This window comes from Cynocephalus volans, chromosome 10 (assembly GCF_027409185.1).
Source record: "Cynocephalus volans isolate mCynVol1 chromosome 10, mCynVol1.pri, whole genome shotgun sequence".
NCBI lineage: Eukaryota > Metazoa > Chordata > Mammalia > Dermoptera > Cynocephalidae > Cynocephalus > Cynocephalus volans.
Window position 1 is genome coordinate 105,962,781 of NC_084469.1, and position 26,196 is coordinate 105,988,976.

The 26,196-nt window shown below is 46.6% G+C and overlaps 1 protein-coding gene across 1 annotated transcript; it reads left to right on the top strand.

Moving 5' to 3' along the window:
- Positions 1–1,445: 1,445 nt before the first annotated feature.
- CLEC17A (C-type lectin domain containing 17A) lies at positions 1,446–20,872 on the top strand. Its single transcript, XM_063110027.1, has 12 exons — positions 1,446–1,452; positions 10,052–10,123; positions 11,512–11,544; positions 11,627–11,677; positions 11,761–11,802; positions 12,425–12,466; positions 13,095–13,235; positions 13,321–13,383; positions 15,622–15,717; positions 15,899–16,050; positions 19,435–19,544; positions 20,740–20,872. Exons 1-12 carry the CDS (start codon positions 1,446–1,448, stop codon positions 20,870–20,872), a joined length of 942 nt encoding a protein of 313 aa, XP_062966097.1.
- The last annotated feature ends 5,324 nt before the right edge of the window (positions 20,873–26,196 follow it).

A 26,196-nucleotide genomic window follows, 5' to 3' on the forward strand; every position in this document is an offset into this window, starting at 1 on the left:
CTCAACATAAGTTTCTCCAGGCTCGTCCATGTTGTTGCAAATGGGAGAATTTCACTCTTTTTTTATGGTAGAGTAGTATTCCACGGTGTATATATACCACAGTTTCCTTATCCAATCATCCTTTGATGGGCATTTAGGTTGGTTCCATGTCTTGGCTATTGTAAACAGAGCTGTGAGAACATGGGGATGCTGGTATCACTTTGACATGATGATTTCCATTCCTCTGGGTATATACCCAGAAGTGGAAGTGAAGCAGTGAATTTTTCTGTCTTGTTCACTGCCATATTCCTACACCTAAACAGAGCCGATACACAGTAGGTGCTTACTTGTCAAATAAACAAATAACTAAATGAATAAGGAGGTTTAGAGGAATCAGTCAGATGGTTACATCAAAAGCACTCACTGCCTGGCATCCAGAAGGTGCTCAATACGTGCTCATTATTATTGCTTTCATCCAGGTCACACTCTCCGACTGGAAGGCCAAACAAAGGGGGACACTGTGACCAGCCATTTCACTAGAGGCTGAAGGGGTCTCAAGCCAGGGAAGATGCAGAGGAGGGGACACCAGTGGCCCATTCTATCCTAAGTTCCAGGACTCAAATGGCGTGACCTTACTCAGAGTTGGGGACCTAGAGGGGATGTTATTAGGGTGACGATGACATTAGGTAGCATGTGCAGGGGTGAAGAGGAGGCCGGGCCCCGGTCACCCATGTCCATACTTTTCTTGTTTTTTTCTCTGTCAACCATCCGACAAGGACAACTTCCTGTGTCTCCCACACACTCCCTGCACCCCGGGTACTTGGTTCGTTGCTCACAGCTCCCCAACCTCCCCTCCTTCCTCCTTCCCTCGCCCTCCCATCCTGCCCCATCTGGTCTGCACCAAGCAGGGGCTGCCTTAGCATTGCGTGGGCAGAGGAGCCTCAGGGGCCCCATGTGGTGTTGGGGGCCAGAAAGGAAATTCTGGGTGGCGTCTGTGCCTCGCCATGGTCTGCTGGGTGGGAGATCGGATGCTCTGCGTAGTTCAGCTCTAGGGAAGGAGGAAAAACAAGGTCAGTGAACCATCACCAGAAACCCCCTGGGGAAGACCTTGCTTCCGCGTATGGGGCACACTGAACACTCACCTCTAATCCAGGCGGAGTGTTAAGGACACACTGGGATGGCTGCTGTCTGCATGGCTGGCTGGTGTGGGAAGGACATGTCAGCCTGGAGGCTTGGCAGGCAGGGCAGTCACTCACTCATTCATTCAACAAACATTCATTGAGCACCTACCATGTGCCAGGCTTTAAAGAGCAGTGAACAAGACAGACACAAATCCCTGCCCTTGTGGAGCTGAGCTGCTAATGGGGGCGGGAGGGGGGAGGTGGGGGGAACAGGCAGTAAATAAGGTAAAGAAGTGAATTCTGTGGATTGTGAGCTGTTGATAATGACTGAGGAGAAAAGTAACGATGGAGGGTATGAGAAGGGCTGGTCTGGAATTTTATATTATTAAATTAAATTAATTAATTAATTAATTTTAAAAGATGACCGGTAAGGGGATCTTAACCCTTGACTTGGTGGTGTCAGCACCATGCTCTCCCAAGTGAGCCACGGGCCGGCCTTCTGGCCTGGAATTTTAAATAGGGCCATTTTAGATGGTCTTACTGAGAAGGTGATGTTGGACCCAAGACTTCCTGCTGGTCCCCTCAGGGCCTTTGCACGACCTTAAATGCTGTTCCTTCTGATATCCACATGACTCCCCCCAGCCTCCTTCAATCCATGTCAAATGTCACCTTTCCAGTAAGCCCTTTTCTGACCACTTTTCAACATGTAAGCATTTAATGGTACACATGTTGTTTGTCTTATGATGGGGCCACATCCTGATAGACCCACCTTAAGGTGCACAAGTCATAAGTCGAAAATGCGTTTAATGCACCTAAGCTACCGAATGTCATAGCTTAGCCTAGCCCACCTTAAATATGCTCACAATGCTTACCTTACCCTACATTTGGGCAAAATCATCTGGCAACATAGCGCACCACAGAGTACCAGTTGTTTACCCTCGTGATCAAACCGTCACACGTGGGGGACTGTCTGTGTACATTTTCTTCTCAGAGTGGCTTTAGCTACAACCCACATATGGTGAGAGGCTTTCACTTTTATTCAGTTTGAGATATTTTAAATTTCTTTTTTGACTCCCTCCTTGGCCCATGGGTGTTATCTAATTTCCAAGTATTTAGGGATTTTCCAGATGTCATTGTTATTAATTTCTAGTTAATTTGGTCATGGTTGGAGAACGTACTTTGCATGATTTCTATTCTGTGATCCTCTTTTTTATTGCAACCTCCCAAATATATCTGATCCCCCTTTTCTCTTTTTTTTCTTTCTTTTTTTTGTTTTGGTGGCTGGCCGGTAAGGGGATCTGAACCCTTGACCTTGGTGTTATCGGCCTCATGTTCTAACCAATTGAGCTATTCGGCCAGTCCTTTCTTCCTTTTCTACTCACGGCTATCTAACACAACTTCTAATATGTTTGACTTATTTCATTCACTGTCTTTCTCCCTGTTCCCAAGGGTAGAGATTTTTTTTTGTTTATTTGTTTCCCAGTGTATCCCTAGTCCCCAGAACAGAGCCTGAACACATAGTTAGTAGTTAGTACATATCTGTCAAGTGGATGAATGGACAAAGGAATCCCCATTTGACATATCGGTAGACCAATGCTCAGAGACGTTGTTCTAGTCTCCTGAAGTCACACAGCAAGAACAAGGCAGAGCTGGAGTGAGCCTGGGCCCATAGTCTTGTGTTATACTCAGTTGATGGGGCTGGATTCCACTACCAGTTCCTGAATGATGGCTTTGGCCCTGTAGCCATCTCCTGCATACAATGACACCACCTAGCCTTTATTGTATTAACCTGCCCCAGGCCCACCCATCACAAAGAGTGTCCTTGATGGGCAGAGATGCTGTCAGTCCTTTCCACCTATATGCTCGTGACCTCCCGTATTCATCTGGAGTCTGATGCTCTCCTGTGCTTAGAGGGTGTTTGCTGAGCAGACAGTTTCTATCTTCCATCTCAGGCAAGTCTCCATTTCCCCATCTCTAGAATGGGTACAGTCACACCTGCCCCTCATGCAAAGGGAAGATTCTATGACATTGGGCAGCATAACAGGGGAAAGCCCAGCCCCTGGGGTGAGCTTTTAATGGAATGGAAGGCTGATCTGTCACCACCCTTCCACCACAACTAGGGCTGTGGCCACCCCCGTCCCCATGTGCTGGGGAAGATTTTCCACTTGTGGAGACTCTGAATTGCTTATATCGAGACTGTTAGGTGAGAAGTAAATTGTTTTATTTAAGCAAATCTTCTAAATCTCTGTTATGGTGACCCAACCTAATATTTTAACTTGTACATGGGCCTGATGGATTTTCTTCATTGTTCAAAATGATTTGAGTTGTCAGAAAGCTCATAAAAGGGGAATTGGGGTCTTGCTTTTTGGGGTATGTATCAGTTTCCTGTGACAACTGCAACAAATTACCACAAACTTAGGGGCTTTAGACAACAGAAATAGATTATTTTGCAGTTCTGGAGGTCAGAAGACCAAAAAATTGGGCTGAATCCAAGGTGCTGGCTGGGCTGAGCTCCCTGAGGAGGCTGCAGTGGGAAAATCCGTTTTCCTGCTGTTTCCAGCTTCTGGAGCTACATTCTTGCATTCCTTAGCTTGAGGCCTCTTTTGCCATCTTCCAAGCTAGCAGCATAGCATCTTGCTTTAGTGGCCAGTTGCCTTCTTCTGTGTCAAATCTCCCTCTGTCTCCCTTTTCCGAGGACACTAGTGATGGCATTTAGGGCCTTCCTGGATAATCCAGGTTAATCTCTCCATCTCAAGAGGCTTAATTTAATCACACCTGCAGCAGGTCTGAGTGCAGTGGTAATTGCAACTAACCGATCACGACCAGTTACAGATTTCTTTGTTCCTTTTCCAATCCCACTGCTTCTCTTGACACACCTTTAAAAAAACCCAAATCACACCTGCAAACCCCCTTTGCCTAAAAGATTACATTCCTAGCTTTTGGAGACGAAGATGTGGATATCTTTTGGGGGGGCATTATTCAGTCAAGCACATAATAACAGGACACATTATGAGGACCCTTTCTGTGAAAGAAATAGGGAAAATGAGTTTCAGGTGGGAACTAAAGAGGACTATAGTTGGAAGAGGTTCCTGCACGGAGGGGTTGTCGGTCAGGGTTCAGTGCAAAAGACAGAGGCTGCACCAGCTAGTTGGAGCAGGAAGGGATTTAACACAGGGAATTAGAAACTTACAAAATCATCTGTCTTTTTTTTTTTTTTTTTCTTTTTTATAAAAAGATGACCGGTAAGGGGATCCTAACCCTTGACTTGGTGTTGTCAGCACCACGCTCAGCCAGTGAGCGAACCGGCCATCCCTATATGGGATCCGAACCCGGGGCCTTGGTGTTATCAGCACCACACTCTCCCGAGTGAGCCACGGGCCGGCCCCACAAAATCATCTGGAGACAGGCTGGCCAGTTAGTTTAGTTGGTTAGAGCACAGCCTTGTGACACCAAGGACCAAGGTCAAGGGTTCAGATCCCTGTACTGGCCAGCCCCCAAAAAAAAAAAAAAAAAAAGATTTCCATCTTCAATGGACTTTCTCATCAGCACAGGGCATTCTGTAAAAATCTCCTGTCTTAACCCCCACTCCCTGCCACCTGACTTTGACCCTACATCCTCCTCCATATGTCTCGTTTCTCTGCTCCCCTTTAAAGCAGAACTTCTCAAAGAGTGGTCTTTGCTGTGGGTTCTTCACACTGTCTTTCCTCCATTAAGGGTCCCCCCAAACCTCCCACTCAACTAAAAGTCCTTCGGAGAAGATGATCAATGACCTCTACGTTGCCAGGTGTAGTGGATTGAAATGTCCCCCCAAAACTCACTGAAGCTTGAATTGTGTCCCCCAAGTTTTATGTATTAGAAACTTAGCTCCCACTGTGACTGGTAGGAGGGTGGGAAATCCTGTTTTGGTAATTGAAAGGCGGGGTCTTGAAGGTGAAATGTGATTGGATTGTAGGAGCATGTCGTAGTGAATGGATTAATAATGGTGGTCAGGGCCGTGGTTCTGAGGGCTTTAAAAGAAGAGTAGAGTCTATCTCTCTGCTCTCTCTGCTCTACCATGAGACCCCTAAATTTCTGTAAAGCCACTGCTGAAGATCCTCTCCAGATCTGTTTCCTGGACTTCGGACTTCCCAGCCTCTGAAACTGTAAGCACTAAATTTCACTTTCTTTATAAATCACCCAGTTTCAAATATTTCATTATAAGCAACAGAAAAGGACTAATACACCAGGTTCAGGGGTCTGTTCTCAATGCCCCTCTGACTCAACTTCTCAGCAGCATTTGGCATAGTTGAATTGTATTCCTTCCTCACCTGGGTCCGGGAGACCACTCTCTCCTTTTCTCCTCTCACCTCTGTGGCTGTTCATTCTTAGCCTCCTTTCTTGGTTTCGCTTCAACTCCATGTGTCCAAGAGAATTCAGTCCTTGGACCTTGTGGTGGGTTGAATTGTGTCTCTCCAAAATGATATATGTCCAAGTCCTGAGCCCTGGAATCTGGAAATGTAACCTTATTTTCAAAAACGATCTTTGCAGATGTAATTAAGTGAAGGATGTCAAGATGAGATCATCTTAAATTTAGGGTGGACCCTGAATCCAATGACTGGTGTCTTTATAAGACAAAGGAGAGGGAGATTTTTGGCACAGAGATGCATGGAGAAGAAAGCCATGTGAAGACGGAGGCAGAGACTGGAGTGATGTGGCCACAAGCCAAGGAACACTTGGAGCCACCAGAAACTGGAAGAAGCGAGTTAGGATCCTCCTCTAGATCTTCCAGAGGGAGCACAGCCCTGCTGACACCCTTGATTTCAGACTTCTGGCTCTAGAGCTGCAAGAGAATAAATTTTTTTTTTTTTTTAAAGCCACCAAGTTTGAGGTAATTTGTCATGGAATCCCTAGGAAACTGATACATACCCCTTATCCACATGCTCTCTCCCTCAGCCCACACCATCTTATGGCTTAAAATACCTTCCTGAACTGATGGCCCCAATTTTATACCTTCTGCCTAAACCTCTCCCTTGACTTCAGCCTTGATCATCCAACCAGAGAGTCTACTTCTCTTACTGTGTAGCAGGCATTTCACATTTAACATGTACAAAATCCAAACTGCAACTTTCCACCTTTCCCACTGGCTTTCATACCTGAGCATGCAGCAACACTATCCTTCTAGAAATGTAGGCTTCCAACTATAGTTAAAATAAAATTCAGCCTCTTCTCCATTGAAGGTTTTAAACAGGAGAGCAACAGATTTTGATCTATGATTTTAATGTTACTCTGATTGTTCTGGGGGAAAATGGATAATCGGGGGGAGTGTTATGAACTGAATTGTGTCTCACCCCCCCAATTCATTAGTTGAAGCCCTCACGCCCAATATTCTGTGTGGAGATGGGGCCTTTAAGGAGATAATAAAGATTAAATGAGGTCATCAGGGTGCAGTCCTAATCCAACAGGACTAGTGTCCTTATAGGAAGAGGAGACACCAGGTGTGAGCACACATAGAGAAAAGGCCATGTGAGGACACAGCAAGAAGGCGGCCACCTGCAAGCCAAGAAGAGAGCCCTTCCCAGAAACTGACCATGCCTACACCTTCATCTTGGGCTTCCAGCCTCCAGAATGATGAAAAAACAAATTTCTGTTGTTTAATGCACTCAGTCTGTGGTATTTTGTTACAGCAGACTTAGCAGGCTAATACAGGGCAGAAACAGGTAGACCAAAGTGGAGGTTACTACTGTAATCCAGGGAAAAGAGGATGATGATTCAGACCAGGAGGAGAGAAGGGGCCAGATGCCGGATATACTGTGAAGGTGGAGCCAACCAGAATTACTAACGGAATGGCCTCAAATGCAGTTATCTAGGGTATCTAATACAGCACCCCACTAAGTGTGGGAGTGGCTAGGAAATGGGACAGGGCATGGTGGGGACAGTTTATTTCTGTTCCACAATATCTGGGGCTTTAGATGGGGAGACTCAAAGGGCTGGAAATGACTCTAATGGCCGAGGAGCTGGTATCATCAGGAAGGTGTCTTCACTTAAACATCTGGCACCAGGGCTGGGATAACTTAAAGTTTGGCCTCAGTTGGGATTGTGGAGTGACACATTTACACATGACCCCTGTGTAGCTTGGGCTTCCTGCCAACATGGCTGCTGGGAGCACATTTGAGGGAGTCAGGTGGAAGCTACATGACAGCTGACACTGCCACTACATTCTTTTTTTTCTAATTCATTTATTTACTTGACAATAAAAATTGTATATTTCAAAACATGATGTTTTGAAATACGTGTACATTATGGAATGGCTAAGTTGAGTTAATTAACTTATGTATTGCCTTATATACTTATCATTCACTTCCACTGCAATCCGTTGGTTATAAGAGAGTCACGGAGGCCAGCCCAGATTCATGTAGATTCTACTTCTTTTAAAAAAAATTTTAAAAAATATATTTATTTATTATTATCTTTTTTTTTTTACATTCTAAGATGTTGTTATGGAGCAGTTGGGAGGGAGGGGGAGAGGGGAGAGGAGCAGGGAATGGGAAGGAGGAGGGAGGGGGCATGGTCAAGGCCTATGGCACCCCCCTCATTCTAGCAGGGGAGCCCAGGGGGCTTCTGATGGCAACTTGGTTGTGGCTGGGCTGGGTGTGGATGTTGGGTGGCATGGCTGAGGCCCTTGCCCCCTAGTACCCTGGCTTGGGAGCCCATGGTACTTCCGGCAGTGTATCATTGGTTGCTGCTGGGCTGGATGTGGACGTTGGTGGGTGTGGCTAAAGCCCACGAGACTCTACTTCTTGATGTAGAGGCAAGGTCACATTGCATAAGAATACGTAGGACATGCAATATTGTTGCAGCCAGCTTTTGAAAATTTATTTTGCCCTAGTCACGGAATGAGAAAGAGAGGAGTCATGAATAATTCTAAGGCCATTGGCCCTTTTGAGAAACATAGGCAGGCTGCTCTCTTGGGTAGGGTGTTTCAAATAAGTTCAGTCTGGTTATTCCACAGGCTTTACTTGGCTCGTGGGAAACTCCCACATCCTTGCCATACCAGAAACTGCAGCCACGCACACTGTAGCCCTTTCCTCCATGTCTTTTTGCTTTATGCTATTTTGGGTGTGAATCAAAACCCCATCCTCTCGTTTTGCCATGGCTTGGACAGACTTCTCTCTCTGTCTGGAATTTTAACCTTTTAAATACCTTTATGTCAAGCTCAGATTCTGCATCTATGACTCATATATGACACTCATGTTTTGCAAATTCTGCATATATGACTGTGGTAGCCAGCCTTCAAGATGGTCCCCAATGATCCGTACATCCTGGTATTCATGCCCTTGTGTATTAGTCCATTTCTGTTGTTTATAACATAAATACCTGAAACTGAATGATTTATAAAGAAAGCAAAATTTATTGCTTGGTTTCGGAGGCTGGGAAGTCCAAAGTCCAGGGAACACATTTGGTGAAGACCTTGGTGGTGGTGACAGTGATCCAGGGGTCTCACATGGCAGAAAATGAAAGGAGAGAGAGAGAGAGAGAGAGCTCCTCATGCACTCTCTTTTTTAAAGCCCTCAGAACCACGCCCCTGACCACCATTATTAATCCGTTCACTACTGCATGGTCCTACAATTCAGTCACCTCTTTAAGGCCTCACCTTTAAATTACCGTAAGAGGATTTCCCACCCTCAACAGTTAAACTGGGAGTTAAGCTTCTAATATATGAACTCTGCGGGACACAATTCAATCCATCCACAGCACCTTGTGTACCTCTCCCAGAAGACTCAGAGGCTGTCCATGTGATAAGTAGACTGTAGTGAATATTGTAGTTTGTGACTTGTGAGTCCAGGTCACAAAAGGCATGTGGCTTCCACTTTAGCAACAGCCATGTGAGTGCATCATCTCAAAAGCTGATCCTCCAGCCCCAGTCAGATTCTTCAGAGACCTGCAGCCCCAAGCAACATGTTGACTGCAGTCATGTAACAGATCCCAGGCCAGAACCACCCAGCTAAGCTGCTCTCATTCCATGGAAACTGTGAGATAATAAATGCTTAAGTCACAAAGTTTTGGTGGTAATTTGTTATGCAGCCATAGATAACTGATCTGGTGTCCTAGCACTTCACTCTGGAATGAGGGAGGTACTTAGCACTTAATCACTTTATCATCTTGCTACAAATGTCACCACCTCCAGGAGGCATTCCCTGACCACCTCTTTGTATAAGCCCCCATAGTAGCCCATTACTCTGTTTTATTATTATTATTAGTTTTTCTAATACTCACTCGCTTTTAGAAATAAAATGTAAAAACCAAAACTATATTGTTTATTTCTATGTTTCTTTACTGGTTTGTCATTTCTCCAGTCTAGATTGAACGTTCCTTGAAGGAAGGAGCTTGCCTATCTTTATCACCCAGGGTGTGGTTCTCTGCAGGAGCTCAGCTGCAGGGGCTGTTTTCATGGTTACTTCTACGCATGGATCCAAACTAGGGGCATTAGAGCGCAGCCTTATAACACTATAACACCAAGGTCATTGGTTCAGATCCCCGTACCAGACAGCCACCAAAAAAAAAAAAAAAGAGAGAAGGGTGTCCAGACTAGAGAGAAAGACAAGTTCACGTGTGGGGCTAGGGGTGGGAGGGGCTCCCCTCAAGATGGATTTGCATGAACTTGACTTTTAAAGGAAAAAGGAACTGAGAGAGGCCCCAGACACCTGGGTAGGAAGGACCAGGGGCAGAAGACACCAAGATCTGGCTGCCACTTCTCAAGCTCCTTGTGTTAGCTGCAGCCATGCACACCCTATATACTAACACTTGGTGCTCGGACACACGAGGTAGGGCCTGGCCAGGCTTGGGCTGGGGACCCACTGTAGTCAAGATCCAGGTTACAGCATCCTCACCCTGGGGCAGTGGGGGCTGGAGACCAGGGCCTGGGGGATGGAGGTGGGAGTGGGCTGGGCTCTGAGTTCTCTTTCCTCCGGAAGGGGCCAGGGAAGAGGAGGATGATGATTATGAGAATACGGCGCCACCGTACAAGGACCTTCCTCCCAAGCCAGGTAAGAGGACTTCTTGGAGGCCAGGTGTGTAGCCTGCAGGCATGGAGGGAGCAGGGCCTCCGGGGGCATTAGCTGGGCATGTATACACATGGTCAGTCTTCTGTGTACCAGCCCGTGCCAGGCACCGTGACAGCGAGAGTGCTGGAACCCATGCTCTGCCCATGAGGATCTGTCAGTCTGGTGGGGTAGGCACTTCTGGGCACAGCCTTGGGTGAGCAGGGATGAGAGGTGAGGGACCAAGAGACTGGAGAAATCCCGCGGGGGAATTGATGGCTCTTCCTACAATATTGGGGGAAAGTGGATATCAGAGGGGGGAATACTGAAGTAGGAATTTGTTAGGAAGACAAGCCCAGGAGAGAACTGGAGGGTGTACCAGAGACATGAAAGCTGGTGTTTGAGAAACTGTGAGTGGACGGTTGGCTCCCTGACCTCCTTGCATTTATACCCAAAGGCCAGGTTTTCTTTAGACTTGGGTGGCCCAGGCCTGGCTCAGGGTTCAGCAAGAGGCTGATAAGTGGATATAAAAGTGGAGATTTGAGAAGTTTCCCTGAGTTGACTCCCTCCAGGGTCCCAGAGACCATGAGAGATCCCTGGGGCCCAGGTGACAGTGCGACCCTGGCCTCTTTGGACAGGGGCCATGTAGACTGGGGCTCACATTCCCCAATTGTGAGTCCGGAGTGGGGCCACCCTGGGAGGTCCAGGGACAATGTGGGGCTTTGCATGAGGGGGGATGAACTGGGATGTGCTGATTGGCTGCCCCATCTCCAACTCCAACACTGTCCTAACATGACCCTCAAACCCAGCTCCAAGACCAACCCCATTCCCACCTTCAGGGCCACCCCTTTCCCAAACATAGCCCCCTCCCCATCTCCAAGTGCAACCCCACCTTCATTCCCAAATCCAACTTCATCCCCATACCCCAACCCAGGTCCAGCCCAACTTCAACTCTTTCCCCATTCCCAAACCTAGCAATGACTCCTTCCTCCATCCTAACCACATCCGGAATCACAGCCCTACTGCCATACCCATCACTATCCCCAGCGCATCTTCAACCCCACCCCATCTCCAGCCCAACTCCAACCCTAAACCCAACCTCACCTCAACTCCACCCCCATCCCCAGACTCAACTGTGTCTTTAACTTAGGGGGAACAACAGTCCCAGTTTGTCCAGGACTGAGGGGTTTCCTGGGATGTGGGACTCTATGTTTCAAACTGGGAAAGCTGTGGGCAATCTGGTTGGTCATTCCACCTTAACACTGTCTCATCCCTAACTCCAGTTCCATTCCCTTGCCCGACCCCATCTCCAACCTTCCACCCTGTTTTCATTCCTTCCTTCAGTCTCGATGCTAGCCTCAGAACAGCCCTAACCCTGAGCTTCTCTTCTCCAGGTTCGATGGCTCCACCAAGGCCTCCAAGGGCAGGTGAGCTGGGGCAGGGGGTGCAGGGGACCCAGTGCTGGCTTTGTCCTGTTCTGGGCCCGACCAACCATTCCTCTCTCCTCAGGAAAGAAAACCGAGAATCCCCCACTTCCTTGCAAGATCCCAAAGATGACAGGTGAGAGTCTAGGGCTGGGATCTTCCTGCTCACCTGGCTGAAGCCCTACCGTGAATGACCATTGTCTTTTTGATCCCTTCCAGGCCTGGACCTTACCCCTGTCACCTGCGTATCTCCTCAACTGGGTGAGCAACGGGAAGACCCCTTAAGAAGCATGAGAGGGGGCATCTGTATGTTTCCTTTCTTTCTTTTTATTTTTTTAAATTTAATTTTATTGATTATGCATATTCACGCGGTACAAAGCTGACCCTCACCACCTGCACCCAGAATGTGACGGTCAGATCAATAGTATTAGGATGTCCATGATCACGAATTGCAATTTTTCCCCTTGCCCCCCACCCAATTAATCCCTGACCTCTGCCCTCTCTCCCCCCACTCTACACAACCCTAGGTGTGCTCTCTCCCATCTGTGAGTCCAACGCACCACTGTGGTCTTTCTTTCCTTCCTTCTTTCTTAGCTCCCACTTCGGAGTGAGGACATGTGGTATTTTTCCCTCTGTGCTTTGCTTATTTCACTCAACATAATGTTCTCCAAGCTCATCTGTGTTGTTGCGAATGGCAGAATTTCAATCTTTTTTAGGGCAGAGTAGTATTCCGTGGTGTATACATACCACATTTTCCTTATCCAGATGGACGTTTCCTTTCAGTCCCCCAAATCTGACCAGAGAACAAAGCAGGGGTGGTGGATCTTGGAAGTCAGCGTCTTATGGCAACTTCTGAAGAAACCCGTCTCCCTCTTTCTCCCAGGTGCTGATCTGGAGCCTCCCCCATTCCAGCCATCCCTAGCCTGTAAGTCCTCATCCCCTGTCATGGTGGCCCATTTATGATTCAGATCTACAGCTCTGAAGCGAGACCCTGGGTCATAAAAACTTCTCCTTTCAGAAGCTGCCCCTCCCTGAGCCTAGGCCAGGTCCCCAGAGATGCAGGGTGTCTGCTGGGTATTCTTCAGGCCCCACCTCATGTTTGCATAAGATGGGGGAAGCATTCTCTGCCCCAGAACAAGGGTCTACAGGCTTCTCTGAGTGGGGAGCAGCTTGGGCAGGAGCAGCTGGACAGTAGAAGACAATGTGTCGTAGATACTGAGGGCAGAGCTGGGTCCAAGTCACGTGTGACCTCACCAAGCCTCAGTTTACTTACTTGCAAAATGGGAATATTACCTATATGTGCATCATAAGGGTGAGCATCCAATGAGATAAGAAGGAAGTACATGATGCTTAGCACACAGTAAGTGCTCCGTAAATGCTCTGGGCCTCCTCAGGGCTCACTCCCCCTGACACTTTCTCGCTGACCACATTTGGTGAAATAGTCGTGACTACAGAGCTCTGTCCCCCTGCTCTTAGAGAAAGGCCCAAGGGTCCCTTCCTTGCTCCCTGAAGCACCAGTGTCAGACTGTTTGTCCCTACCTCCACTCCCCCAGCAACTCCAGTACCCTGGCTCAGTCAGAAGTCCGGGGGTCCTGGGTGCTACCAGGAGGAGAGATGGATGGTGTACCTGTGTCCGCTGGTGGTGATTTCACTGCTCCTGGGCTGCATCGGTCTGACCGTGACTCTGATTAAGTGTGAGTAGGGCCAGGATGGGGAATGGAGGTGGATTGAGGATGGGGCGTGGGAGGACCTGGGCTTATGCTGGACTCTTTCTCATAGACCAGGAGGTGGTGGAAGAACTGAGGATGTTAACCTTTCAGCAGATGGAGTGGCAAGCAAATGGTGAGTACTTTCAATCATGGCTGCATGCCACGCATATTGAGCACCAAGCACAATCACCAAACCCAACTCCAAGACCAACCCCACCCGCATTTTTGCTAGGCACTGTGCTAGGTCCTGGGGGGCAGAATGGTGAACACACCAGACACAGTCCCTGTCCCTGTGGAGTGTGTGTGTGTGTGTGTGTGTGTATAGACCTCCATTGGCCATGATGGCCAACATGGCGGCCAACTCTACCTGTTGAGCACTTGAAACCTGGCCAATGTGAACTGAGATGTGCTATAACTATAAGCACACCTGTTTCAAAGACTTGCTATAAAAACATGTAAAATATCCCACTAATAATTTTTAAACATTGACTACATATTGAAATGATAATATTGTAGATATATTGGGATAAATAAAATATATAATTCAAATTAATTTGAACTATTTCTTTTACCTTTTAAAAATGTGGCCACTAGCAAATTTAAAATTAGGTAATTGGTTCACATTTTATTTTCACTGAACAGCACAGGCACAGACAGCCATTCATCAAATTATCACTCAGACAAGTATGAAATTTCAAATTTCTATGAATAGTCAAAAGGAGTGGGATACAGTTCTCTGAAAGTGTCTAACAAGAAATCTTGACCATATATTTGGATTGGGGCGTAATAGAGGGCCTCCCTAGGGAAATGGTGCTGCAGCTGAGTGAAGGAAGAGGGGAAGGAATTAACCAGGTGAGGTGTTGAGAAACTCTGGCATGTGCAAAGGCCCTGTGGTAGGAGGTAACATTGTACATACAAGGGAGGAGGATGATGTAGTTGGGCAAGTGAGAGACCATGGTGGTTTGAATGAAGCTAGTGAACCTGAGGATGGAGAGAAGTGGTGGAGTAGAAATGCTTAAGAGGTAAAATTGACAGGAGCTGGGGATGGATTAGGAACGGTCATGAGCAAGAGGGAGGAGCGTCAGGATAATACACATGCACACACACGCACGCACACACACTCACGCACGCACAGACGCACAGACAGACACGCATGCACACTCACGCACGCACACATGCACACGTACACACAACACACACGCACGCACACACACACACGCACACACACAGACACGCACGCACACACGCACGCACACACATGCATGCACAGACAGACATGCACACATGCATGCACAAACACACGCACACACACGCACGCACACACACACGCACACTCACGCACGCACACACACAGACACGCACGCACACACGCACGCACACACATGCATGCACAGACAGACATGCACACATGCATGCACAAACACACGCACACACACGCATGAACACACTCATGCACGCACGCACACACACACTCACGCACGCACACTCATGCACACACACAGACACGCATGCACACTCACACATGCACACACACACATGCACACATGCACGCACGCACGCAAACATGCATGCACACACACATGCATGCACAGATACACAGACATGCACACACGCATGCACACACACGCACACGTACACGCAACACACACACGCACACACACACATGCACACACACACACACAACTTATATTTCTGTTTCGTCCAATAGAAGGGCCATCTACTGAGCTAGAGAGCATTGCAAGAGGGCAAACTTAGTGAGAGAGCAGTGAGAATGCACATGCTAGTTGTAGAAGAATCTCCTGTGCTCGGCTGGCCTCTACCATGACTGCTGAAGTCCAAGAATTGCTCCACTCCCCACTGCCTCGTGTCAAACCACTCTTCTGCTCAAAACCCATCAAGGCCTTCTCATTGCCCAGAGTCCCATGTGAAAGCTTTTGCTTGGTATTCAAGGGACCCAGACATCAGACCTCATCCTGCTTTGAGCTCAAGCTCCTCTAAGGTTCCTCCCCATCCCTACTGCACCCAACATCCTTGTCTCTGCATCTTGCTTTTAAGGTAGCCCATGCCTGCTGTGCCCTCCTCCCCCATCATTTCTGAATCACCCTCTTCCTTCAGAACCCACCTCCTACAGGATGCCCACCATCCCCCACTTCCCTGAGTTCCAGGGGTTGCTCTGTCCTCTGAGCCACTGTAGGTCCCCTGGGCATTGAGCATGTGGTTTTTGAATTCTAGCATGATTCTTTAGAGTGCAGATGTAGTGAGGAGCACAACTCTTGCTTCTCTGATGTGTCTGCAGTCAGCAGTAGGTAGGTAGGGGAGTGGATGGGGTTCTGGTTCCTTAGCCCTCAATGAAGCCCATCCTTTCTGACAGTGACTGGAATGGCAGGGCTAGCTGGCCTGAAGAAGGACATTGACCGTGTAAGAGATGACACCAACCAGTCCCTGGTGGAACTTCGAGGCTTATTAGGTGAGTGAGACATGGGGAACTGCCCAGAGATGGAGGGTATGGCAGAGTCAGCACATTGCACAGCTCCATGGAGCGGATTCTCAGTGCAGTCTATGTAAATGGTGCCCCCTGGAGTTGAGCAAGTACATATACATGGTTCTGGATCAAAGGCCACCCTGACAGCATCCTATCCTGTCCTTAGGGTGCAAGAGGGTCACATGCCCTGAAGGATGGCTTCCTTTTGAGGGCAAATGTTACTACTTTTCCCCAAGCACCAAGACATGGGATGGAGCCCGGACGTTCTGCCAGGAGAATTACTCTCATTTGGTCATCATCAGTAGTTTTGCTGAGCAGGTGAGCCATCCCTGCCGAGACTTTGACAACCATCAGGGCCAGCCTGCCTCTGTTCCAGCAGTCACACATCCTATCCTCCCCTGGATGGAGGGAAATTTGGAATTACTTTTGAGCTACTAAAACTTTAATAGCAAACTCTTAACGGAGATAGTATCATGCAGAGGTTAAGAGGATAAGTATATCCTCTTTGTTTGAGCTCATATCCTGAGTGTGTGTATGTGTGTGTGTGTGAGTGTGTGAGTGGCTGGCTGGTATGGGATCCAAACACTTGACCTTGGTGTTATCAGCATCGATTGTTTCATTTAACCTCTACAATTCTCAATTTAATTTCTAACATGAGAATATAATAATGACTATCTTTTAGGTAGCACGTTCTATTTTCCAGGCTGTATTCCAAATACCTTACATCTTATGTGCATTAACATCTGCGGTCATCACAACAACCACACATTAGTGTATCAGTCAGGAGAGGTTATGTTATGTTGGAGTAATGGTCTCCATAGCTCATTGGTGAAAATGTACGAGGCAAATCATACATGACTTTGAGAGTCTGTTTTCTGCTTCTTTGTACTCACAAAGTGAGTCACGTGGACACTCTTATCCTTCAAGGTGGTAGGGAAATGAGGTCTTACCTGTGTGCATCCAAAAGGAGAATTGGAATATTTGCAAACAACTTTAATGACTTAATACTACTACAGTTAGGTCCTATTACCCTTTGCACACAGTACAGACTGTTTGTACTTTATGGAGAAGGAAACTGAGGCACACAGGACACTTAAGCAACTTGCCTGTGGTCACTTACAACTAGTAAGTGTCAGAGCTCAGATTTCAGCCCAGATAACTGGCTTCAAAGTCCATGCTCTTGACTGTAATCATTATAGCGTTATTTTATTAGTGTTTGTGTGGTTTATATTTTTCTGTCCTTTTACTTTTAACATAGCTGTGTCAATATATTGGTTTTGTATTTTTTTGTTGCTTTTCTGTGTCATTATATTTATTTATTTATTTATATATTTTTTTCCATCTTTTTTTTTTTTTTCCCCTTTATTCACTGCTGGCCAATATGGGGCTCTGAACCCTTGACCTTGGTATTATGACACTGCACTCTAACCACCTGAGCTAACCAGCTGGACCTCCTACCCCTGTGTCATTATATTTCAAGTGGGTTTCTTGTACACAGTATATAGTTGGGTTTTGGATTTTAAAAATCTGATCTGACAATCTCTGGCTTTTAATTGGTGTTTTTAGACCAGTTAAATTGAATATAATTATCGATTTGGTTGGATTTAGGTATATCATCTTACTATTGTTTTTTACCTCTATGTCCTCTCTGTTTTTTTTTTTTTTTTGTCCCCTCTACTTTTTATCCCTCTATTTCATAGCATCATTTGCATGAATAACATAGAGGGTTTTGGAAGGGATTAAAATAGATAATGTAAGCAGGGCAGGCACAAATCATACTCTCTAAACTCAGGTTCACAAGAAATATAACTTTATTTACTTTAAATTACTCATTTTAGTTCTTTTGAGCTCCCATTTTACCAGGATGGTGAGGATTTAATTGCAGTCAGTTGGGGTCCCACATTTTTCTTCTGAATGGGGACAGCTTGTGGTGGGGTCAAGGTCGAGGGAAGCACATGTCTGATTCTTGATGTCCTTATTCCAAACTGTTATCTACTGGGACATCCACTGACTAAATGATCCTGAACGAGTTATTTAACCTCTCTGTGCCTAAGTTTTCCCATCTACGAAATTGGTATAATGATACCTGCTTCAGTGGGTCATGATGAGCATCTCATAAGCTGTCCAAAGTACATAGCTCATTTATTAATGAATGAATTTAACCAATGTTTCCTGAGCACCTACTACGTGCTAGGCACTATTCTAAGCATTGGGGATCCTGCATTGGCCAAGACGGGTGGGTTCCCTCTTCTTTTTTTTTGGTGGCCGGCCGGTATAGGGAACCAAACCCTTGACCTTGGTATTACAAGGCTGCGTGGTAATCAACTGAGCTAACTGAGCAGTCATAGCTCCCTCTTCTTAAACTGCCTCATCTTGGTGTCTGGTGGATAGCAAGGATGCTCTAAATGTTGGCAATTCTTCTGGTTTTCTGGCAGTCAGTCATTGGACCACCCAGGTTGCTCCTAAAGCACCTCATTCTCCTGTCAGCAAGGCCTTTTGGGTCTGGAGGTCTCCCCACATCTTCCCTGCTGTTCTTGGGCACAAGGAATCTCTCTGCTCCTTCTACCCTATTCTGGGGTATACGAGACTGTGAGGCCCTCTAAGGCTCCATCCAGTTTGATGGGACAGGAAGCTCTTTCTTCTCTCTGGTTTCCTGACACCTCCCTGGGGCTTTACCCAGGAAGTAGTGCCCAGGTCCCTTCTGCTTCTTAGAGTCTCCAAACCCATTTTTTTTTCTTTGTTTGCTATTACCTGGGGCTCACTAGGGACGAGGTGTAGGGTTTCTCTCCCTTTCTGGGACTCACTATGTCTACAGGTTATAACTTCCTTCTCGTTGCAATCTCTCCTCCCACATTTTAGGGAATCTTGGTTTGGTTGGGTGAGTGAGGTGTGATTTGCCTAGTAAAGTGCACAGATCTTAAGTGTAGGTTCAGTGAGTTTTGGCAAATGTATATACCCTTGTGATTGTCAGCCTAACCAAGATTTGCAATGTTTCCACTACCCTAGAAAGTCCTCTGATATCCTTTTTCTAGTTAACTGCCACCACATCCACCCCTACAATCACTGGTCTGATTTCCCTAATATAAATTAATTCACCTGGAAGAGGAGTTGCCTTTAATCATATTTTCTTTCTAATCCTTTTGTCTTTGACATAAGTCCTTTCTCTTCTTCCAAAGGCCTGGGCTTTTGAAATTCTAAAACCAGGAAGTCCCCTTTCTCTCACTTTTCTACTTCCTGTATTCTTTTGTTGAAGCAATGAGGTCCTTTGCTGTCTGGGTGCAGATTAGGTCTGCAGGGTGAGGCGAATGTACAGGGGAAACCAAAAATCATCAGTTACTATTGCCAAAAACATGACATAAATGTTACGATGTTAAATGTTAACATGTTGTAGTACTTGCTGTGTGCCAGACACTGTTCCGAGCCCTTTAAGCATATTAATCCATTTAATCCTCACCACGACTTATGAGGAGGTAGCTACTGTTATCATCCCATTTTACAGATGGGGAAACTGGGGCACAGAGTGGTTCACAGGCTGTATGAGAACCTAGCAGGATTATTCCCATCATACATGCTAAAGTGGGAGGAAGGTGTTGATTCTGCTCTGCATACCATGGGGACTGGGAGGGGCATGGAGGGCAGCATTTCCAAGCCCCTGACGGTCGTGTAGAGGAATCAATGGTTGAATGGAATTTGTATTTGCAGAATTTTGTGGCCAAGGCTCATGGCTCTCCACGGGTGTACTGGCTGGGGCTGAATGACAGGAAACAAGAAGGGGACTGGAGGTGGCTGGATGGGTCACCCGTCACGTTAAGGCAAGTGTCCAGGGCTCCCAGGGTCTCTCTGCTTCCTTTGTAGACCCTAACCAGGGAGAGGAGAAGGGGATGGGTGTGTGGTTGAAGGAGTCAGGGGCTGGTTCTTACTAGGACGGCTGTACTGATTTTAAGTATAGAAAAATTTGCAAATTTGGTTGGCAAATTACCATTACCCTTAAGCTCCCGAGGGTCTCCTGCTGTCCCTTGGACATCCCCACAACAACTAAAGGGTTTATGCCTGACATAGAAGGGACTAGGGACCCTGTTGGGGGGTGGGGTGCAGATGTAGCACCGAGGTTTAACTATTTCGATACCACACCAGGCATTCCCTCTTCCCCGTGTGCTTGTCATCCTTGTACCCAAGCTGACAGATTCTCCAGAATTGCAGGGTGGGGCTAGACAGGGGCAGCACAAAGGTGTTTTTTGTTTTTTTTTTTGGTGACAGGGCCTCTGGTCCCTGTATCTGTAATTTTTCCTCCACTGAAGCATCTCAACATTTTTGTACAACTGCTCAAATAGACCAAGCACCCAGGCCAACATTTGGGGATAAGGAAGAGAAAGATTTTGATTTGCCAAAATGATGAGCAGGATCTCATATTTTAGTAAAGATTCCTGGCAGGAGGCACGACTCCCTAAAAAGAGATGGCATGGTATGGTGCGACCCTGAGAGTGCCCAGCTCAGATCACATTATGGGGCTGGTGCATCCACCCCCCAGCAGGGAGCATTGGCTGCTAAAGGCTCACAGTAATGCTTTTTCTGGAAAAGTTGTCCTCAGCTGAATGAGAACTTGCTCACACAGGAGGTTATCACATTTCCACTGGGGTCATTCCATAGCCAGTGACTGCCTAGCAGAAGCCTGGATCCCTGGTCTCACGTTGCATTATTATTATAATAATATACCGATGCATTATTATTAACTAAAGTCCGTAGTTTACATTAAGCTTCACTCTTTGTGTTGTAAGTTCTATGTTTTTTTTTTTTTTAAAAGACCGATAAGGGGATCTTAACCCTTGACTTGGTGTTGTCAGCACCACGCTCTCCCAAGTGAGCCACGGGCCGGCCCTAGGGTTTTGACAAATACGTCGTGACATGTATTTGCCATTACAGTATCATACAGAATAGTTTCACTGTCTTAAAAATCCCCTGTGCTCCCCCTGTTCATCCCTCCTTCTCCCCACTTTTCCCTCCGTCTAGCTTCTGGGACCCACAGGAACCCAACAACATGGATGAAGAGGACTGTGGCAGCATGAACAAAGGTGGCACCTGGAATGATCTCTCTTGTGACATAACTACATATTGGATTTGTGAGCGCAAATGTTCCTGTTGAATCCCAAGGCTGAGGAGGGGGATCCGTACCCGAGGACCCCTCACTCTCAGAGATGAGCATCTCCTGCCCTTGTCTCTTCATGAACTGACATGGATATCCCCAAAACAGGAACAGCACCCCGGATGTATCAAGTTCCCAGGGAGGCAAGTCAGGTCAATTGTAGGGGGAGGACTTGGGCTCGCCTGGATGGATGTGGAGCTGGAAGGACAACCAGGGCTTGGTGGTGCATGGCCTCCCAGTTCTGGGGTCTGGAGAACATTCACCAAGTTCCTGATCGTGGATCTTAGGAAGTGATGCTGGCCCTGAGGGATCCAGTTCTGACACTGAGCCCGGGATGAAATACCTTGGCTCCTCTAAACCACTATGAGCTGCGACGGGGCTCTCTTACTGCCTACTTGATGTGGACTAATTTCTGGGAAGTGGGTGGGGCAAAATCATTGTTGACGAGCAACTTTCTCATTGTCTTGGGTGAGGTTTGCCCAAGCTGGGTGGCAGAATCAGACCTCTGCCAAGACCTGGCCCATGGAACTTTCTAGAAAGGAAAACCATCTGAAAAAGCAAGACCCCACACAGTGTGGCTGGGTCAGGCCATGACTTGGTCAGATCCACAGGACAATGATGGAGATATCTGCCTACGTGTGTCCTTGAGATGTTTGTGGGTTGTATAGATCTTCAATGATTTAACTCACTTTACTTCTGTATGAACTTTCTGGGGCTATCAGCTCTTGCAATGTTATTGCTTCTCAAAATGCCACATTGGTGTGTGGTCCTGGCCACTGTTTTAGTTTGCTAGGGCTACCATGACAAAGTACTATAGACCACGTGTCTTCAACAACAGACGTTTATTGTTTCACAGCTCTGGAAGCCAGAAGTCTGAAATCAAGCTGTCAGCAAGGTTGGTTTCTTCTGAGGCCTCTTTCCTTGGTTTGTAGATGTTTTTCTCCTCCTCCCTGTGTCTTTGCATGGTCTTTCCTCTGTGTGCACCTGTGTCCTAATGTTCTCTTCTTATGAGGACACAAGTCATATTGGATTAGGGCCCATCCAATAACCTCACTTTACCTCAATTGCCTCATTAAGAACCCTATCTCCATATACAGTCATATTCTGATGTACTTGGAGTTAGGATTTCAACATGTGTATGTTTTGGGGGGAACTAAATTCAGCCCATGACATCCACTAAATGCCAGCTGGGTCCCATGGTCATAGTGACCACCAAAAAACAGCAAATTGAGGGCTGGTACTACCCCCAGCTAAGCACAACTCAACATGGTAATCTGTTTGGACAATCCTTGCATTATATTTGTGGGTGGATAGACATTCTCCAAACTGATCAATTTATTTATCAACAAGTGTCATTGACTAAGAACAGAATCTTCCCTGTTTTGACTGAGAGCAGGTGATTATGGAGGGTCCTTGGTGGAGGGGGAGGGTGGGTCTCACTTTACTTCCTCTTCTCTCTATTCCTGCCCCGCCATATCTACGCCTACCCCAACTCATCACTACCAGAACCAGCCCCCCATACCATCCACAGCCTGCAGAGTGGGTGGGTGTCATGTTCTATGCCTTCCACCCAGGGGACCATTGGTTCAAACAACAGTTTGTTTGGGGTCAGGGGAAGTTCCTGCATCTCAGAAGGGGAAAATTCCGTTTCCTACAATATATGTGTTGATAAATGGGGAAGCAGGGGGCTGTGGTCACATTTCTGAGTCATGCTGGGCAGCCCACATAGAACTGGCCCCAACCTATCTCCCTTCCGCATCTCTCATAGTTGTCTCATCGCAGGCAGAGAGGGCAACGTGAAAGAGGTTCCCTTTTACCCCATTGGGTCCAGGGGAGCAAAGGTTGGATGCTCTTGGTGGATAAAAAAAATAGCTATGGTTTATCAAGCATGTATTATGTGCTTGCTACAAGCAGTGGCTCTCACTTAATTTTCTCCATGACTCTATGAGGTTGAAATCATGACCAACCCCATTTTGTAGCTGGAAAAACCGAGGTCCAGAGTGGTCTCATGGCTTGTCCATTGTCATTTAGTGGGTAAATGGTGCAGCTAGGATTTGGACTCAGTCTGTACCTGAAATGATTGGTCTTTTTTCTGCAGCATCTGCTACCTCCTGAGAGATTATCTGTACACTTGAATTATCCCTGAGGACCCTGACCTTGTAGCTCTGGTCTCAGCTGGTTATTATGGGAAAGGAACAGTGTAGTGTTGTTGGAACAGACATCCTGGGATGAGAGAGGAGACCAGGGACTGAGTTCTGGGTCTGTGGCTAGTAATCATTGTGGTTTTCCTGGGGCTACTTACGATAATGCAGATAAGCAATGATGAGGACAAGGGAGTTCAGTTTGAAGGTCAGAGGAATGTATTTTGAAGATACAGTTAATAGGACTTGCTGGTGGTTTAGGTAGGGGTATGAGAGAAAGAGGAAAGAATGACTCCAAGGTTTTCAGTCTAAGCAATAGGAAAGATTGAGTTATCATTAACAGAGATGGGAGGAAAAAATGCTTGCAAACACAACCCATTAAATTTGGGTGGTTCCATGTTCTCATTTATTGGTGGGAGCAAAAAATTAATATATAAATTCACACACACACACACACACACACACACACACACACACACACACACACACACACAAAACCGGGGGGGGGAAGAAGAAGATATAACAACCACAATTACTTGAAGTTGATACGACAAGCAAACAGAAAGGACATTGTTGGGGGGGAGGGGGGAGGGAGAAGGGAGGGAGGTTTTGGTGATGGGGAGCAATAATCAGCCACAATGTATATCAACAAAATAAAATTAAAAAAAAAAATAAAAAAAAATAAATAAATTTGAGTGGTTCATGAACTTTTGCTGAAGTTCTTAGAACTTCTCCTGTCAAGTAAGGAATGGTATAGAATGGAATCTTGTGTGTAGCAGATGAGATCATGCCCTGCCTGTATTCTTGATCCTCACCTTTTTAGTGACTTCTAACAGCCAGCAGCTGCCACCAGAGTCCACCTGATGTGCTGTGTGGCAGGTGGGAAATTCCAGGGGAAAAATGCTTCCTGGAACAGCCTTAAACCCAAGCCTGGACTTGGTTTATACATATCCCAACTCCCTCACCCTTTAGGAGAGATGACTCTGAGATGCATGTTTTACATTTTCCTTTGAGGTTTCCTATGGGACCAAGCTTCAGTTTCCTACGGTGGTAGCCTGCTGAATAACACATCATCTAACACATCTTGTATCGGCTGCCTTTCTTTCTCTGCCTCGCTTTTTCTCATCCTTGCTGGTGTTTCCTGGGATCACTTCCAAAATAACCTACTTGCACTCAAATACTTATCTCAGAGTTTGCTTTTGTGTGAATCAAAATGAAGATGCTAAGGGACAGGAGAAGACAAGCTTGCAAAATGGTCTGGTTTGCTTGGGACTGAGGAATAAAGTTGGGAAAGTCCTGGGCAGACTGGAATGATTTGACCACACCCGTAGGAGGATAGTGTGGCATCAAGGAAGGCAAGAGAAGAGAATGCCTCAAGAGGAAAAAGGTATCAATACAGTAAAATGCAACCCCAAAGCAAAGTTAGATAAGACTGAGAATCAGCCAGTGGACTTAGCACTGAGGAAGCATTGGGGACATTGAGTCATTCTTGGGTGTGTTAGAGGAAGAAGTCACACTGCAGTGCAACGTTGAGCAGTGAGGGGGTGGGAGGAAGTGGAGACAGCAGAGTGTAAACAACTTTTCCCCCTAGAATTTTCGCTGTGATGAGGAGAGTGATGGAGTGATGATTGAGCAAGAGAGGAGGTTATGGAGGGACTTTTTGGGTAGAAGGGACCTGAACATGCTTCCCTATTTCTTTTCCAAATACTCCTATTATTCCCATATTAGATCACCCAGTCTGACTTTTTCCCCTTCATAATTTTTATCTTTTGGCATTTTGCCCTGTGCTTTTGGCATTTTGCCCTGTGCTTTGCCATGTGATCTTCTAAGCTACTTCTCTGGCTCTTGAGAGTGTGCATCAGGTAGGTGTGTACAGCAGGCAGGTGTGCAGAGCAGACAGGGGTGTGTGCACAAGGCAGGTATGTAGATGCACCTCCCTGTATCCCAGTCTCCTTGCTTCCTCCTACACTCAGGAACAGGGCTCGTCTTTGGGGTCTTGGGGACCAGAGGTATCACATTTACATGGGGATGATGTTCACTTTAGGAGGTCCATGGATCCCTGTGGGCCAGACTCTTCCTAAGATGAATTATGTTTGATCCTCACCCCACAGTACCCTGCAGCTTGTCTGACAACTTTCCACCTGATGCATGAGGGAGACATTTCAACCCCCAGATTTCCCTTCAGGGGCTCCCCCAGAGACACCAACCTCACTCCCTCCCAGGTGCCATGGATCCCAGCAGACTTTTGGTTCAAAGAGACAGATATGGTAGGACAGGGACTAAAGGGAATCAAGACATGTTCAGGTGGTCATTCTCCTGGAATCTCTCATTTCTCCTTTTTAGCATGGGAGCCAGCAAACTTCTGGCAGGGGCAGGATGTGGGCAAATCTCACCTGCATCCCATTTTTGTATGGCTGATGGGCTAGGAATGGTTTTTACATGTCTAAAGGGATATACATACATCATATATATTATGTGTATGTGCCCTGAGAAGTCTAAAATATTTATTATTATCTGGTCCTTTACAGAGAAATTTTGCTGACTCTTCTTTAGCATATTAAATACCACCAAAGAAGAACCAGGAGAGAGAGTGAGAGGAAGATGTAGGACTCAGGAGAGAGACGATGTAATCAATGGAGAAAGGTCCCCAAAGAGGCGAAGGGAATGGGATCTAAAGCACAGAGGAAGAGGTTAGTCTTAAACAAGAGGGGAAATCCCTCTGCCCTTGTGGCAGAATCAAGGAGGAAACAATGGATATCGATGAGATAAAGCAGCAAGGATGGGTATGGATGTGGATATATTTGTAAAGGATGTCAGAAAGTCAAGAGTTTCCATCAGCTGTTTTTTATGATCTCTTTGAAGTAGGAGAAAAGGTCTTCTGCCTTCCACAGAAGGAACGGTAGTGAGGATTGAGGAAGGAGGTGAAAAACTCCCATGGGGGGAAGTTGACTTGGGGTAGGAAGAGAGAGTTCCAGGTAGCATGGAGATTCTTGTTGAGATCAGAAAGCGTACATTTGTAATGGCTCTTAGATGAGTTGATTCTGGGATCTCATTGCCTTGATGGAGAAGTGGACAAGAGACACAATTGGTTCATAAGGAAGGATGCTTTGGGCTGCAAGTAATGGACTTCCTGACCCAAAGCGTCTTGACAATAGGGGCTTATTCATCTTACATAGGAAAGAG